Source organism: Amblyraja radiata, chromosome 22 (assembly GCF_010909765.2).
Source record: "Amblyraja radiata isolate CabotCenter1 chromosome 22, sAmbRad1.1.pri, whole genome shotgun sequence".
NCBI classification, from domain to species: Eukaryota; Metazoa; Chordata; class Chondrichthyes; order Rajiformes; family Rajidae; genus Amblyraja; species Amblyraja radiata.
This window is the reverse complement of record NC_045977.1, coordinates 30,077,741-30,096,145: the sequence shown is the minus strand read 5'-3', so window position 1 is coordinate 30,096,145 and position 18,405 is coordinate 30,077,741. Positions and strand designations below refer to the sequence as shown.

The 18,405-nt window shown below is 43.6% G+C and overlaps 1 protein-coding gene across 2 annotated transcripts in view; it reads right to left on the bottom strand.

Moving 5' to 3' along the window:
* The window catches only part of usp31 (ubiquitin specific peptidase 31), a 93,096-nt gene that overhangs the window by 21,657 nt on the left and 53,034 nt on the right, over positions 1 to 18,405 (bottom strand). For both annotated transcript variants that reach the window (XM_033040880.1, XM_033040881.1), the window contains exons 6-9: positions 17,077 to 17,212; positions 8,428 to 8,557; positions 5,695 to 5,875; positions 4,415 to 4,526 (exon numbers count right to left, since the gene is read on the bottom strand). In XM_033040880.1, coding sequence (XP_032896771.1) covers positions 4,415 to 4,526; positions 5,695 to 5,875; positions 8,428 to 8,557; positions 17,077 to 17,212 — 559 coding nt within the window. The remainder of the gene's footprint in view (positions 1 to 4,414; positions 4,527 to 5,694; positions 5,876 to 8,427; positions 8,558 to 17,076; positions 17,213 to 18,405) is intronic.

Sequence of the window (18,405 nt, the reverse complement as noted above, 5' to 3'; positions counted from 1 at the left end):
GCCTACAGAGATCAGTAGAATCAACTACTATAATGTATTATTAAATTGTTACGTGCTCTCATGTGCTCTCATTTCCTCCGACTGGCAGTAGATTGTAATCAAATGTGCAATACCTACTAGGATTTTCCAAATTGGAATTCGCGATTAGTCCCATAACTGATTGATTTTTTGTCTCAGAAGACAGTGTTACATCTGCCCTGTACACTTTGGCATTGTCTCACTTACTAATGCATAGTTTCTTTGGCTGTGCAGCCATAGAGATATTTTCTGAAGATAGACACAAAGTCTTGGAGTAACTCAACGGGTCAGGCTGCATCTCTAGAGAAAATGGATAGGTGACATTTCAGGTCGAGCCCCTTCTTAAGACTGATTGTTTGGGGTGTGAAGGAGTGAGAAACTGGAAACAAAAGACGAGGACAAATCAGGCCAGCAACAGATGACCTTGGGCAGGTCGATTCCCTGATAGGCCAATTGTTCATTGGGACGGTGTGATCCCATTGAGATATTTTCTGCTACATTTATACCATATGAGTTTGGGTAATTATTGGAAATTTAACACAGCATTGGTAAGGAATTCCACAAGTAGGAAAAAAAAGACACGTGCCGGAGTGACTCAGTGAGTCAGCCAGCATCTCTGAAGAATATGGATAGATGTTTCGGTTCTGGACCCTACATCTGAAGAAAGATCTCAACTTGAAACAATACATATCATTCCAGAGATGCTGCCTGTCTCGCTGAGTTACTCCAGCAATTTACTTCTTTTTTTGTAAACCACCAAGGAGGAACATTTGTTTCCACACGGGAGGAAATTTGCTTGGAAATGGGGACTTTCTTTCAATCTTCCTTCCTCACCCGACCCTCGGCCCTCACCCGACCCGCGGAGCCCAACCGACCCGCGGCCCTCACCCGACCCTCGGCCCTCACCCGACCCGCGGAGCCCAACCGACCCGTGGCCCTCACCCGACCCTCGGCCCTCACCCGACCCGCGGCCCCCACCCGACCCGCGGCCCTCACCCGACCCGGGGCCCTCACCCGACCCGCGGCCCTCACCCGACCCGCGGCCCTCACCCGACCCGCTGCCCTCACCCGACCCGCGGAGCTGGAGAACGCCAGGTGAGCCCCGGAGCTGGAGAACGCCACCCGACCCGTGGAGCTCACCTGACCCACGCAGCTGGAGAACACCACCCGACCCGTGGAGCTGGAGAACGCTACCCGACCCGTGGAGCTCACCTGACCCTCGCAGCTGGAGAACACCACCCGACCCGTGGAGCTGGAGAACGCCAGGTAAGCCCCGGGGCTGGAGACCATCAGCAGAGCCGCGGGGCTGAATACCGCCTGCGGAGCCACGGAGACGCAGACGCGGAGCAACGGAGCGGCAGAACACCAGTGCGCTCCAAGCCAGCTCGGCTGACCAGAAGCACCAACAGACGGCGACGCGTACGAAAACACCGCCGGGGACGCAGAGGTGGGTTAAAGGCCAGGTTAGAGCTAGCCCCACACAGGGTAGCGATTCCTAGCCTTTTCCTCGCCAACGTGCGCTCACTGGCAAACAAAATGGACGAACTCCGGCTAAGGATCACCTCCCACAACTGGATCAAGGACTGCAACATCCTGATCTTCACGGAAACTTGGCTCAACACTGACGTTCCTGACAGTGCCATCCAGCTATCGGGGCGTCATTTACTCCGAGCGGACAGGACATCAGACTCCGGTAAGACCAGAGGTGGGGGTCTGTGCATTTATGTAAATAAAGCATGGTGCACGGACTCCACCATCATCGAGAGTCACTGCTCAGCTAACCTTGAGTTCCTCTTGGTTAGATGCAGACCGTTCTATCTGCCCAGAGAGTTCACCTCCACTGTTGTGACTGCAGCCTATATCCCTCCTGATGCTAATGCCAAGCTTGCAATGAAAGAGCTGCATACTTCCATTAGCAATCAACGGACGCACAACCCCGAGGCAGCCTTCATTGTTGCGGGTGACTTCAATCACTCTAACCTGAAGACTGTACTCCCCAAATTCCACCAACATGTCTCCTTCCCCACTAGAGTAGACAAGACACTGGACAAAGTCTACACCAACATGGCTGAAGCTTACAAAGCCATCCCCTCCCCCACCTTGGTCAGTCTGATCACGTCTCATTGTTCCTGCTCCCTAAGTACTCCCCACTCATCAGACGGGTTAAACCAACTGTGAGGACAGTTAAAGTCTGGTCAGAGGAAGCGGACTTCTCACTTCAGCAGTGTTTTGGAAACACTGACTGGAAGGCGTTTGCAGCCCAGGCCACCCTTGACTCCCACACGGACATTGATTCCTACACATCCTCTGTTCTGGACTTTATAAACTCCACCATCAATAGTGTCACCTCCCTCAAACAGGTGACCATATTCCCGAATCAGAAGCCATGGATGAACAGCGAGGTCAGGCTACTGCTGAAAGCACGGGACACCGCTTTCAGGTCAGGCGATGCTCGAGCCTACTGTTCAGCCAGGGCTAACCTGAAGAGGGGCATCAAGAAGGCCAAGCACTGCCATAAGCTCAGGATTGAGGAGCACTTCAACAACAACTCCGACCCCCGACGCATGTGGCAAGGCATCCAGGCCATCACGGACTACAGACCCTCCAACACCACCCCCACATCCAGCGACGCCTCCTTCCTTGAGGAGCTTAATCACTTCTATGGCCGCTTCGACAGGGACAATCTAGAGACAGCCATCAAGGCTGTGCTACCTGCCGATCACCAACCCCTCACACTCACCCCCTACGACGTATACGTGACACTGAGTAGGACTAATGCACGTAAAGCTGCTGGCCCTGACGGCATCCCCGGGCGCGTGCTCAGGGCCTGTGCTGCGCAGCTGACAGACGTCTGGACTGACATCTTCAACCTGTCACTTGCCCAAGCAGTTGTCCCCACGTGCCTTAAAACCACCTCCATCGTGCCAGTGCCAAAACACTCCACTGCGGCAAGCCTCAACGACTTCCGCCCAGTTGCACTTACCCCCATCATCACCAAGTGCTTCGAGAGGCTGGTCCTGGCACACCTCAAAAGCTGCCTACCCCCCACACTGGATCCCTATCAGTTTGCCTACCGCAAGAACAGGAGTACGGAGGATGCCATCTCAACGGCACTTCACTCCGCCCTCTCCCACCTCGACAACAGAGACACTTACGTAAGAATGCTGTTCATCGATTACAGCTCAGCATTCAACACCATTATACCATCAAAACTGATCACCAAACTCGGTAACCTGGGCATCGACCCCTCCCTCTGCAACTGGATACTGGACTTTCTAACCAACAGACCCCAGTCTGTTAGGTTAGACAAGCACACCTCTTCAACCCTCACCCTGAACACCGGCGTTCCACAGGGCTGTGTGCTGAGCCCCCTCCTCTACTCCCTCTTCACCTATGACTGCACACCTGTACATGGTACTAACACCATCATCAAGTATGCAGATGATACAACGGTGATTGGCCTCATCAGCAACAACGATGAGTCGGCCTACAGGGAGGAGGTCCAGCACTTAGCAGCATGGTGCGCTGACAACAACCTGGCCCTTAACTCCAAGAAGACCAAGGAGCTCATTGTAGACTTCAGGAAGTCCAGGGGCGGCACGCACACCCCCATCCACATTAACGGGACGGAGGTGGAACGTGTTTCTAGCTTCAGGTTCCTGGGAGTCAACATCTCCGATGACCTCTCTTGGACCCACAATACCTCAACTCTGATCAAGAAGGCTCACCAGCGTCTCTTCTTCCTGAGGAGACTGAAGAAGGTCCATCTGTCTCCTCAGATCCTGGTGAACTTCTACCGCTGCACCATCGAGAGCATCCTTACCAACTGCATCACAGTATGGTATGGCAACTGCTCTGTCTCCGACCGGAAGGCATTGCAGAGGGTGGTGAAAATTGCCCAATGCATCACCGGTTCCTCGCTCCCCTCCATTGAGTCTGTCCAAAGCAAGCGTTGTCTGCGGAGGGCGCTCAGCATCGCCAAGGACTGCTCTCACCCCAACCATGGACTGTTTACCCTCCTACCATCCGGGAGGCGCTACAGGTCTCTCCGTTGCCGAACCAGCAGGTCCAGGAACAGCTTCTTCCCGGCGGCTGTCACTCTACTCAACAACGTACCTCAGTGACTGCCAATCACCCCCCCCCCCCCCCCCCCGGACACTTATTATTATTTATTCAAATCATTTGCTATGTCGCTCTTCCAGGGAGATGCTAAATGCATTTCGTTGTCTCTGTACTGTACACTGACAATGACAATTAAAATTGAATCTGAATCTGATTAAGTGAAGCAGTTAAAGTAACCCAAAACATGATTGCTTAATTGAGCAGAAGCAATCCAAAATTCTGTATTCCCTTAAACAGCGACACACTATCAAGGGGAGCTAACAGATGCCCTCACCTCTGTGAACATCCCTGGCCTGAAGAGATGCCGCATCTTATCCAAAATGGCTTTTTGCAGTCCTTCCCATGTTATTTTATGATCTAAGCAGAGCACAAAGGGATGACCAAACCTAGAAAACAGATGTCAACAGCAAATTGAAAGAGAAATTTAAAGGAGTCAAGATATTTGAATACAAAACCAAGGGTTAAGTGAACTCTTAGCACAATGTCCTAACTCTCATTTTTTTAATTATTTAAGCCTTATTCTTAAGTCTATCACCATATTGCACTCAGTATTCAACCAATTCTCTGCAGTCAGGAGGTTGACTTAATTGATTATTCTGCTGGCGGAATAAGAATTCTGAATTAGCAATAAAAGTTTGTTACGTTCATGTAAAATGGTTGCTCGTATAGATTGCACGGAGAAGTGGGTATTGACTTGTGCAGCTTAGCCCACAGATATCATCAAGTGCCCTAAGTTTCCGCATTAGTTCATAGTTGCAAGAGCAGTAAACACATCAGCAAAGACTAGTTGAGCTCTAATGGGTTTAAATGGATTATAGTCATACCTCAATTATATTCCATTCAAGAGATCAAGCTTCATTTATTGATGGCTATTGTCCACTTTTGACTCGCAAATGGAAGGTCATCAATAGTTTATGGCGCACGTACAATTAATTCTAATCCAACTATTGGCAGAAATAACATGTTTCCTGGGCTGATCCTACAATGTACATCAAGTCTACCCAATAGAATATGACTGCCGGTATTTTCATTATAGCCAGATTATGGGGTAAATCAGCATAAACATAATTATTACTATATATCCCAATCCCCCATCAAATTCTCTTTCGTTGAGGCACTGGGTCTGGAGTTTAGAAGGATGATAGGTGATTTAATGAAACAAAGATTCGAGGAGGTTTAACAGGGCAAATGTTGTGAAGGTTTCCTCCGCGTGCTCCCATTTCCTCCAGCATTCCAAATACATGCAAGTTTGTAGATTAATTGGCTTCTGCAAATTGCCTCTAATGTGTAGGATGCGAAAGTGGGATAACGGAACTAGTGTACAGGTGATCGATGGACTCGGTGGGTTGAAGGGCCTGTGTTCATGTTATATCTCTAAACCAAACATGCCATCAACCACGTATAAGGGTAGAAAAATCTTATTCGAAAATAGGGAGCACGAGTTAATTAGCTAGTCTGGGAAACAACATAAAACATGATAAAAAAACATTTCAAATGTCACGTACCCGTGTCAAAAGTAATCAACCTTTTAGTTTTTACACCTGAGATAATTACCTTTTACCCTGTTGCCCAGTAAAGCACGCATTGCACACCAGCAGCAGTGATTTCTCATACCCTAAACCCTTATTGTACACTCGCTCTAGTTTGATCTGTTTCATCCCTCCATGAGAGTAGACAGTAGACCTGTGACAAGTGCTGAATTGGACATTGTTCTGATTTAGGTTTGTAAGCATCGCTGAAAACAAATGCAGAAAGAGGATTAGAAACACACACACACAATTTCATGCTTTCATCAATTAACTGTAAATAATTTGAGATAAAGCAATACGTCAAAATTGCACAAATAAATTGCTCTAGCCAATGTGCCTTCATTCTCACTACGTCCCAATCACAAGTCCTCCTGGGGATAGGAAATGGTGGTGTGGGATACATTTATTATGGTCATGTTAAAAGACCATCATGAAAGCTTTGAAAAGCAATGGGCTGCACGGTGGCACATAGGTTGGCACTGCTGCCTCACAGTTCCAGACCAGATTTGATATTGAGCTCAGGTACTGTGTGCACATTCTCCCCGTCTGAGTGACGTTTGCCCATTCTCCTTCTGACCATAGTGGACCCGCTCTCCTCCCCCCCCCCCCCCACCCCCCCCCCCCCCAGATTCCCGGTTCTCTCCCACACCCCAGAGATGTACAGATTAATTTGCCACTGTACACTGGCCCTTGAAGAATCAGAGGGGACATGACTGGGATGGGGTACAAGAGGAAAGAAACAGGGATTAGCGTAGATTAGACCTTGATGTCCGATCTAACACAGTGGGCCAAGTGGCCTGTTTCTATGATACGAGTTTGATTCTACAGTTTTCTTTGCATTTGTTATTTGACCTCGTGAAAACATGAATGTGGTGTAGTTAGAAAATTATATGGTGATTCGGCAGCTCCAACCGAGTTTTGTGCAAGCTACATTATGAAAGCTTCAAATCCAGGAATTTATTCTGAAAATACAGATCGCATGGTGAATAACTGAGAACCAGTGGATGTAATTTACCAGCATTTGATAATGCCACCGCACAATTGTTCGATGAAACAAGGGAGCAAAAAGTCAGGTGTATCTTAAAATAGACACAGAATTGTTCAAACAGACTGAAATGGGTCATTTTTAGATTTCCTACTGGAGTGCTACAAGGCACAGTCACAGGCCTTCTGCCATATATAATTTATATTGATTGGCTAGGTGTAAGAATATGGTGTCATGCATCCAAGGATATAGATAAAGGCATGTTAAAAAAAAATTGTACATGAACGTGGTGACAAGAGATAACAGATGCTGTAATCTAGCAAAATAAATCTGCTGGAGGTACCCAGCGGGTTGAGCAGCATCTCAAGCCTCGATGAATATACAGACATGGTGACATCATATGCCAGCTTTTGTGAGGAGATTTACATTCCCACTAGAACCCGGATCAGGCTCAACAATGACAAGCCCTGGTTTACAGCAGAACTCAGACAGCTCCGCCAGTCTAAAGATGAGGCCTACACGAGCAGGGATGCAGACCTCTACAGGCAGGAAAATACAAGCTGAGAAGAGGAATCAGAGCTGCCAAGGAAGTGGAGACTTACTTGAGGAGGGAAAGGTGAAGGTGGAGAAAGACACTAAAAGATGATCCAACTCCACCTCTTCTCTCGACCTCACCTGGCTGCATCTGCCATTATTATTCACCTTTTCTCAGCGCTTTTATTGCCCATCAGCCGGGTTAACCTCTCTCCCTGACCTCATTATCCTGCCTACCTTCTCTTCATTCTCAGACCTGATACAAGCTCTCACCCCAAAATGATAAATCCTTGCCCTCATTCTCTGGAGGTGGAGTGGAAACCTGATAGAAATAAATATTATGAGAGGTACAAATAGGCTCGACAGTCAGAACGTTTCTTTCCCAAGGGTGGAAATGTCAGACAAGTTCAGTTTAGTTTATTGTCACGTATCCCAAAAAGTGAAAAACCTTAATGGCATGCTAACCAGTCAGGTGACACAGCTTTAAGGTGAAAGGGGCAAAGTTTAAAGGAAATGTGCAGGGCAAGTTCTTTACACAGAGGGTCACATGCCTAATATGCATTGCCAAGGGTAGTTGTAGAGGCAGATATCATAATGACATTTAAGAGCCTTTTAGATGGGCACAAAAATATGCAGGAAATGGAGGGATATGGATCACGTGTAAGCAGATAAGGTTAGTTTATCTTGGCATCATGATTGGCACAGACATTGTGCGTCAAAGGACCCGTTTATATGTGCTGTACTGCTCTATGTACAATGTTCTATGCAACAATAGTGCTTTACATTGCTTAGAAATGCGAAAACTAACGTATAAGGGAACCAAATTGTGACTTTTGGAAAAGTGAAAATATGTACTGTAGAGTACATATATCAAATTAAATCCTAAAAGCAAACTCCTGCAGATTTTGGAAATCTAAAATAAAAAGAAAAGATGGTGGAAACTCAGGTCAGGCCAGGCAACAACTATGAACACCGAAACAGAGTTAACACTTCATTTCAATGCCTTTGTACAAGTCCTGATGTAAGATCACTGACATTAATTCTGTTTCTCCCTCTGCAGATACTGCCTGGCCTACTGAGTATCTTCAACATTTTGTTTTATTACAGAGTAAATGTATATGCTTCATGATCAAAACAAAATTATTTAGATGTATTCAATACACCTTGGTATTGAATGCTGCAATTGCCAAGGGCATTCATGGATATCATTAGATATCATGCTCTCTTACTAAAATGTACCTTTTTGGCCAATATAAACATCAGGTGTCTCGAACGCGTAAATGCTGTCATTTTCATGAATAGTGTCCAAAGCATCACCATCACTGAAGGTACGATGGAATCCATCAAAATAGATTTCCGTTAGTACAATCTGAAAAACAAAACGTTTTAATAAAGAATGAAGCTATAACATTTGGCTCCTCAACATTGCTAGATGCTGTATTGTACAGAGAAGCTATTGGCCACTTGGAACAAAAATCAAGCAACCATTGTTAGCTGTTTTAGTTCCCCAACAATTCTGCATTAATGTTAGGGTCTCAGAGAGGTACAGTATGGAAACTATGCCCCCCCCCCCCCCCCCCCCCCCCCACCGAGTCCTCTCCAACCACGCATCAATTAATCCTACATCAATATTTCATTTTATATTCCCACCATATTCTCATCAACTCTTCCCCCGTCCACCACAGATTCTACTACTCGCCTACTTACAGAGCAGTTTCCCCTTTTGTGGCCAATTTAACCTCCCAACCTACATAGGTTTGGCATGTGAGAGGAAAGCGGAGCAACCAAAAGCAGTCACAGAGAGAGTGTGCAACAGTTGATTTCTAAGTGCTGGCTAAAACTAAAAAAAGATTGCCCTCAATTTTTTTAATATGGTAGACTTTCCTAAATTTACAGCATTTATGCATTTCTTCCTCCCCTAATCCATTTAATTTGCTTGGGATTTTGAACAAGTATGCCCTGGTTCTCTGGGTTCCACCAGTCCTACTCTAGCTTTTGTTTGCTATGCCTCACTGCAATGCAATATATTTGGATTATTATACATGTAATGCCATTCCCCATCACACACAATTAGTAGCACTTTGAATAATGAATACATTTGCAGTCATTGTTAAAGAAGAAATTGTTTAATTGCTTAAGATGATAAGCATGGGGACTGGCTCAACCAGCTCAGGTCCCACCACCCAGATAACCTCGAGGAGAAATGACCAAGAAATGTGTCTCACTGGGTCTCATTAACCAAAGCAGCCAACACAGACCGTCTTTCCAACAGAATGAACGCTGAGAGTCAATAACACCAAGTAATCCAGAAATTCAACTGTAATCCTTAGATAAAATGGAACAGATCCCTTTGCCAGCTATCAATTTGGCAGGATACCTCCGGTTAAAGGAAACAGGACACATTTGGTAGGAGGAAAGCTTGTACATGGAAGAGAAAACAAATTAGAAAATGCTGTTTAGGCAAATGAGCAAAGAGAAAAACAACGATAGGCTTTTACGGATTAGCTGGGTTGGCAGGGTGTGGTAACAAGGCAAGTGGTGGAACAGGGAGGGAGATCTCTTCCCCCCTTCCCCCCCACCAAAAAAGTGAAGCAAATGCAGTTTTCTTTCCCCACTCTTCTCTCTCACAGCATAAAATAAAACAAAAGGTTTCCCTAAGATTTGCAGATGTGTGAGAGCACACCAAGTTGCTGAGGAATTTCTCGTTCTTTGTCAGCTGGAAATCCAGTAGCTAAGTGTAGAATTCTCTGCCCTCTAGTGATAAAGGCAAGCAATGCCAAACATGGATTTCTTTTTCACAAAGATACGTTGACTACACTTGATTGCCTCAAAATGTTTTAAATGCCAAGCTAAAATATCTTCAGTAATAGTTTCTTAGGGTAATCTTACATGTTAAGAGGCTTTTCATGAACTAGGAAGACATGGCATTCTGGTAAAACTGAGAACTGGGCAAGTAGAAACTAAAGGATAGGGACGAGTGATCAGGATTTAGAGATTAGGCAAGGCAATTGTTGCAGATTAATGGAAAATTCAAGATCTTAGTGCAAAATAGAAATTTAGACAATAACAGGGTCAATACATTTAATTGCAATTTAATAGCAATTGCTCAAAGTATGATCGGAAAGTTCATAGAATACACAAAACATGATGCCATTGATGGAAATAAGGAGGGTAACCATGGTTCAATTAGTTGGTAGTAGAGCAGAGAAATGGCAGATGGAATATAATTCTGAAACTTGAAAGCTGATGCATTTGCACCAACTAATAATGCTTGGATATACTCAATGAATTAATGGCACAATAGCACAGCCGGTAGAGCTGCTGCCTCACTACGCAGAGACCCGGGTTTGATCTTGACTTTGGGTGTTGTTTGTGAGGAGTTTGCATGTTCACCCTGTGATTGCATGGGTTTTCTCTGGATGTTCCTGCTTTCTCCCACATTCTAAAGACTATGTAGCCTCTGTAACTGGATTCTGTAAAATTGCCCCCAATGTGTAGGAAGTGGATGTGAAAGGGGGATTACATAGACCCAAAGTGCTGGTTTCTATGCTGTATCCTTAAAAATAAAGAATGTAGGACCTCAGTAAATACTTCAAAACACTCAATGTCATATCCAAGAAGCTCCAAATGTGGCAGCACAGATAGACACAGGGAGGAGGAGTTAAAGTGTTTAGTTTGTGAGTTAATCCACTTTACCCATCAGGACTTTTACCTTATATTAACATCACCCTCCTGGCTGAACCCTCGCAAGCCAAAGCCTCAGCACTTACTCTCAAACACAGCACTATCACCCGAATACAGACTTTCCCAACATGGTCACTACAATAGACTGCTCTTCTCGCGTCTGCCTTCCTTTTATACACGACCAGCAGCCCAAATCGCCTCCTGTCCATTCCCTCCACAGATGCTGTCTGACCCACTAAGTTTCTTTGGCCATTGCATTTAGAACCACAAGTACAATTGGTACAGGAAGAGTTGGGAGATATGCAACAAGGGACCACAGACAAAACATGGTTTATAGCTCTCCAACATCAGCAGAAGAATTGCAGAGAGAATTAATGAAGAAATAAGTAAACCTCGAACCAAAGGTAATATAACATGGAAGATTTTAATTCTCGTCAACTAGATGAATCAAATCTTTAAAGAGTTTGAAGGATATGTTCACAGAATGCATTTAATACGCTTCGCTGCCACAATTCATCATGGAACTTATATGAGAACAGGCTTTCTTAGATCTCAACGTGGAATGAAAGTTAAACAGCAATCTCATAATAGGCATTATCTAGGGGAAAATTATCAGAATGTGATAAAAATGTTCTACACTATGCAAGAGTGATGGATATCAGTCTTGAATTTAAATAGGACAATTTTGTGGTTATGATAGATACATTAGACTATTTTAAAATTACAATTGTTTTCAAATCAAATATTTCAAATCTCTCAAAACAATGCACATTCTATTATGTAAAATCCCTTGAGAAAATAATCCATATGTAGCCAACTGAGATGAGGATAATATTAAACATATAAAATCCTGATGATTGGGAGTTTGCAGAAACAGCAATGAATATCTGAAATATTGACAGGTAGAAATAGAAGAGGCCAAGTTAGCAAGAAATATCAAACAAGCTTGTGAATGCTTCTACAAGTATAAAGAAAGCCAGAAGCAATAATAAGTGTGCGTCCCATAGAGAATGATCAGAAAAGAGTATTACAGAGAACAATTTCCAAAATATGAAACAATTTATTTTTTATATGTCTTCACTGTATGTCACAATAAATGCAGCAGAAAACAAAATGGGTCCAGACACAGAAACCTAAATTTAGTGGATAAAACTCAACTGGTACATCAAACTTGACAGTCACCATCCCAGGGTTCCAAGAGTGGCTGCAGAAAGAATATACTATAATGAGGATTTACTAAAACTAGATAAATTCTAAAACAATCCCAGAAGACTGAAAAGTAGTAAATATAAAACTGTTACAAAATGAAAGATAGAGGGCGAGAGAGAGAAGTACAAATATAAATTCAAAGATAGCACAGCCTTAGATTTGCTAGCAAAATGCTAGAACCCATCATTTGGTAATCACATGGCAAACCAAAAAATGCAGGATGTTGGAAATCCAAAATAAACACAGAAAATACTGGAAATAGGTCAGGCTTGAAAATCAATTGGAAAATAAATAAAAGTTACACGTTGAAGACCCTTTTGTCAGAATTCCCTGTTTTATCTAGGGTATGGTAATAAACTTTTTTTATTTTAATCAGAAACTAAGAAGTTTAAAAGTTTAAAAATGTGATTAGATAAAGTCAACTTGGTCTTAAGAAGAGTTGGACAAAATTTTAAAAAGTCAAGTGCATTGGCAAGAACATGGCTGACACAATCAAATTTGGGGAAATTTAGGATTATTCACTCGAGTAGGAAAAATAGAAAAACAGAACACTTTAAAAACAAACTCAGCAGGTCAGACCGTCAGACAGCATCTGTGGAAGGAATGGACAGACAACATTTAGGGTTGGGACCTTCTCAAATAAAAGGGCAGCACAGTGGCGTAGTTGGTACAGCTGCTGCCTCACAGCACAGTTAACCAAGGTTCAATCCCAACCTCGGGTGCTATCTGTAGAGCAAGGGTGTCCAATCTGGCCCACGGGATGATTTTGCGGGGAAAAAAGTATATTCACTACCATTTATTATGTATCTGTACGGCAGCCGCTCTCTCTCCCCCCCACTGCTGTCTGTGCCGCGTGCTGCGCTGGCAGGGGCGCTCCCGTCCTCCGCTCCGTGATTGGCCCGCGGTTGCCAAGGGGACGGTTTCCCTGAGCAACAACCGTTAAAGAAGCAAGATGGCGGTGGGGCGCTCCCATCCTCCATTTTTGTGTACCTTCAATTTTCCAGCATCTGCAGTTCCTTCGTAAACATCTAAATTCAATACCCTGTTCCAACATTTGCCTCATATTCCTTAATCCAAGTAGCCTTTCAAAAGATTTCAAACTCCTTCCAATGTTTGACCATTTGGTTTCAACTAATTTCTGTGGTTGAGAATTCACCACTCTCTGCGAAAGAAATTGACTAATCTCAGTCTTAAATGGATTGCTACTAATCCTTAGACTGTGACCACTGTTCCCAAATTCCCTTGCTATTTGGAACATTCTTCCTGCTCTAATCTGCCCAGCCCTGCTAGAGAATTGTAGGTTGCTATGAAATCTCCTCTTAATCTAATTACAATAAATACAAGCCTAAACGACCAAATTTATTTTTTACTTCAGTCTTGCCTTCCCAGGAATCAATCATGTAACCCTTCACATAACTTCCTCAATAGTAAGAACTTCTTTCCAGGGTAAGGTAGAACAAAACAGCACACAATATTCAAGGTGCAGTCTCAACAAAGCCGTGTACTATTGTAACATAGCATTCCTGCCCTTCTTTTGATTTCTCTTACTATTAAGACCAACATACAATTTGCTTTTTCATTACCTGCTGCAGCTGCATGCTTACTTGTAGTGACTGGTGACAAAGACACCCAAATCTCATTGCATTGCCTCCATTTGCAGTGCATGGCCATATGGCCATTCAAATAATAATCAGCCTTCCTGCTTTATCCCAAGTGATAACTTAACCGGCTGAGTTACTCCAGCACTGCCCTTTTTCTCGTAAACAAGTATCTGCAGTTTCTAGATTTTACTGCTTCACTGCGCAATCTTCTCAAGATATGCGACTTGGAAAAAGTTCTCCTCTCTCTGACGAGAGTTCTATGACACTCTCTCCCACTGCTCCTCTTGTGTGATTCTTGTTGCTCTCCTGCTCTACGATTTTCTTTCTCTCCTTTTTCTTCTCCCCCCCCCCCCCCCCTCATATCCCCTGTGCCTCACTTGGATTTGCACATATTTCTCCCCTTCCCCTACATTCCTTCCTCTAGCGTCACAATTTGCAACTATTCAATCCTTTTGCCTCACACTTTCCGTCATATCTCTGGCAGGCAAATCTCTGAAGATCTGTGCTGATCCCAGAACATTGAGGCATTCACAAAGAAGCTCACCAATGCTTGTACTTCCTCTGAAGATTGAGGAGATTCAGTATGTTGCCAAATACTCTACCAAACTTCTACAAGTGTACGGTACAGAGCATGCTGTCTGGTTGCATCACAGCCTAGTTCAGTAACTCGAATGCCTAGGAATGAAGGAAACTGGAGAAAGCAATAGACATTGCCCAATCCATCAATGGTACTGACCTCCCCACCATTGAACGGATCTAGAGTTGCTGCCTCAAAAAGACAGCTAACATCGAAAAAACACACAATTGTGGCCATATTCTCATCTTGCTAATACCATCGGGAAGAATGCACAGGAGCCTCGACATAGATTACAAGACCTACACCAACCCCAAACCAATTAGGAGCAGACGAGGGCATTTGATCCAATTTGTGATCCCAGCTACCAAGACAGATGTATACAGCAATTCGTTCTTCCCCCGCACAATTAAAGCATGGAATAATCTCCACCCAACTATAGTTACCCAACCAGATTCAACTAAATTTAAAGTAGCTCTTTCTTCCCAATAACCCTTTCTGGCTTAAGTCCTCCCTCCACCACCTCCAGTTTAAATTCCATTTAGAATATTTTGGAGGACCAAGAAATCAAGAACAAGCCAGAAAACCAAAACCTCCCGGCTGAAGAACTGCTTCTACCCAACAACCATCAGCACCTGACCACAATCCTACCTCAGCAACAATTACCTATTATGGACTTTATTTTGGTTGCACTACATACTTCAGTTTTGAACTGTTATGATCTTGTTATTAAGTATTACTGATTATTAATTTATTGTATTCTTGATCATTATATATTTATTTATTTATGTGTTATTGGGCCATAGAATGATTTAAACACATGTCAAATGATCTCCTGTTTCCTATTACTGCCACTGCTGTGGCTACGCAATGCACAAGGGGTACCTCACCTCAATGTTTTCTCAATAACGCCACTTAATCAACCTCAAAACATGCCCTTAGATTGTTGGGTGAAGAATAGCATTCAGTCCTATTAGGACATCAGCTGTACGATTCCAGCTCGCACATCTAGCACAATGTTAAACCTCTACCCCACTGATTCAGGAGATTGAGACCATATTTTCAAGGTCCCTGTGTCATTGTCCTTAAACTAACTCAGATATACAGAATACTTTTTCCCGCATTATATTTTACATGATTGAGACTAGATTTTACAAAGACAGTGTGGAAACAGGCCCTTCGACTCACCGAGTCCACGCCGATCAGCGATCACCCTAACACTGACATGGTCCTTCAATTTATAGAAGCCAATTAACCTACAAATCTTTGGATTGTGGGCAGAAACTGAAGCACCCGAAGAAAAACTATGCGGTCACAGGGACAATGTACTCCGTACAGGCAGCACCCAGTCAGAATCAAACCCGTGTCTCTGGAGCTGTGAGGCAGCAACGCTACCGCTGCACCACTATGCTGCCCCATCTCCAACCTACAATCTTCTCACTTTCTGGCTGTCTTATTAATCTCAATTTGTTCATTTCTCTAACACATTGGATTTTTTAATTCAGTCATAAATTCAAATTCTAACCATCCATGCCAGATTCGTTGAATCTAGCATCCTGTTTTCCTCTTCCCCGTGCCACAACCGAATAACTGTATTTTTTATGAATAGAACATTTAACTGAACCCCATGCACATCAAGGCTAGAGGTCTCAGTTGAAAAGTAAATATTTTGTTTCAGTAGCACCTCACAAGTTCCACCAACCAGATGGAAAATGTTGCAATGGAATGCCACCACCAGCAATTAATACAATATGCTGAAAATATATAATCTTTGCTTCATCACACGAGGGTCAAAATCCAGGACTACATAACAATGCTGTGGGAGTAATTTAGTTGTGTCAAAGTGATGGCTCACTAGAATCTTCTCAAAAGCGATTAAGGCATTAAAATGCCCACAATGGAAATAAACATTATTTGCAAGCATTCCTTGGTTAGGCACAGCGCAAATTTGTCTGTTATGCCTTTCCAGCTGCCTCAGCCATATCATACCCATCGACTGTATTGATGCAATTTGTTGGAAAAACAGAACCACCCACAGCTCCCCCCCCCCCCCCCCCCCCCCCCCCAACCTTTTCCTGCAAATATTATTCCTGTGTCAAATTTCACACGTTAGGCAAATTAATGAAAACCAGGGTTAACGTTAAGCTGTACATCTAGATTCAGACCACGCAACAACTAACGGCCACCAGAAAGGATATTCCCACCACTAAATGTTATAATTGGATAATAGTATGCAGGTGTTTTCCTGAACAGGAATTAGCCGCAGGGGTGGTACTGCCAGCATAACACACTTACCCCTTTCTGTGCCCCACAGTGGAAATTAACTGCCTCCTTCCTTTGTGGAAAAATCCTTAGTTGAAGAGCTCTTCCAGAGATCCCAGGATGCAGGCATTCCCTCAGAGTAAAGCTGACCCAGCTCGGCGACATCACACAGAAGGCTCCAAGTGCAGCACACCCAAAGGCAGGGCAGTGGTTGGTCCATTTTACCTTCTGACTGAAACTGAAGCTCCCTTTTAAGCGTGGTGCCCTCCGAGTTTTGCTGTGTTAATAGAAAAAGACTTCGCTGAGGACCCCCATGGAGCAGCACTTCAACAAAGGGATTTTCCACAAAGCTAGAAAGTGGCTTAAAGGTGAAATGATGTGGGGCAGGCATGACAATAAAGACCCAGACAATCTCATTTACCCCCTCCCTTCCCCCACCCCCCTCCTGTTCCCAAAGCTACGGAACCCTAATACTCTTTTTATACAAAGGATTTATTGTGGTCAAAAGTACAGATAAATTGAACTAAACCAACTGTTGAAATTATTATGAATGTTTACCTGATCTGTGGGGATTTTAGTTTCTTGTGAAACTGCCTCGCGAAGTTTGATCACTGTACCCGACAATGGAACAGCTACTCCTATTCTCATGCAATGTGAACATTTCCCTTCGTAAACCACGGTGATATTCAAAGGCCTGGAAAAGAGATAGGTTAAAGCTATGTCCAGTCAGCAATAACTGAATTATAATCAGGATTAGTGTATGGTTATACATCAGGTCTAAGCAAAATGATTCAAACATGTGTCTGACGATAGGAAAGCCAAAAGGGCACAGCTGCCACAGCACCACCAACTTCCATTCAACCCATCTTTTTCACTCTAGCCCAAAGAATTTATTAACATGCCCTTACCCATTGTGTTATAGTTCCATTCTCCTGATTCCACATGGTACAATATATTCCAATCCTCCTAAACATCCTATTCCAAACGTTCTGTGCCCCCTTGCAACTCAAATAGACCTGGCTGAAGTCCTACAATAGATGATTTACAGGAAAGCCATTTTTGCTTTCTGTCTTATCCTCTCTACATCATTTCGAGGAATGGGATGTTATTGCTGTCATCCGAATCCTTGACTGTGCAGACCTCAATAGAATGATGCGACTGCCTCAACAAAATGAAGGGAACATGCCCAATGAACGTCCTGTGGTGACAGGATGCCTGGAACTTTGGTTTGTTTAATTTCTCTATTCCACCTTAAAATAAACTTCAAAAACACAAGGGGTTGATGACGGTATGCACAAACATTTGCATTAAAGAACAACTATCTGAAAAAAAGATTTGAATCAGAACTATAAATATTTCTTCATCCAAGGAGAGAGTAAATCACATTCTTCAAGTTGCAAGTACTGGAATAATATAGAATAAAATCCGTTGGATAAAAATATTATGAGACCACACAATGCTTAAAATCTCACTGTTTTACCACATTAAGGAATACACCAATTATGCCTGTGGTTGTCATCATAAAATACTTAACCTTACTCTCTCCCTCCCATTTTAATGTCTACTAAAATAGTTATTTCACAGTTATGTATTCCCTTCTGTTGATGGCATGGATTGCATTGTACAACTTTCTTGTACTGAAGATTTCTTTTCTAGCCTGCGAGCAATAAATTCCAAAGAGTGCAAACATAAATGTTCCAATATGTCACAAGAAGCTGAAGCGTCTGAAATCGGTACAATAATATGTGCCATACATGATTTAAAAGAGCGCCATATTACTGATTAGATGGTGATGCCACTGTATTAAAAGGCACATTTCATTATGGCAGTATGTTCTGGGCTGTGGTCAAACAGTCTGAAAGGGCAACAATGTGTTTTACAGGCCAC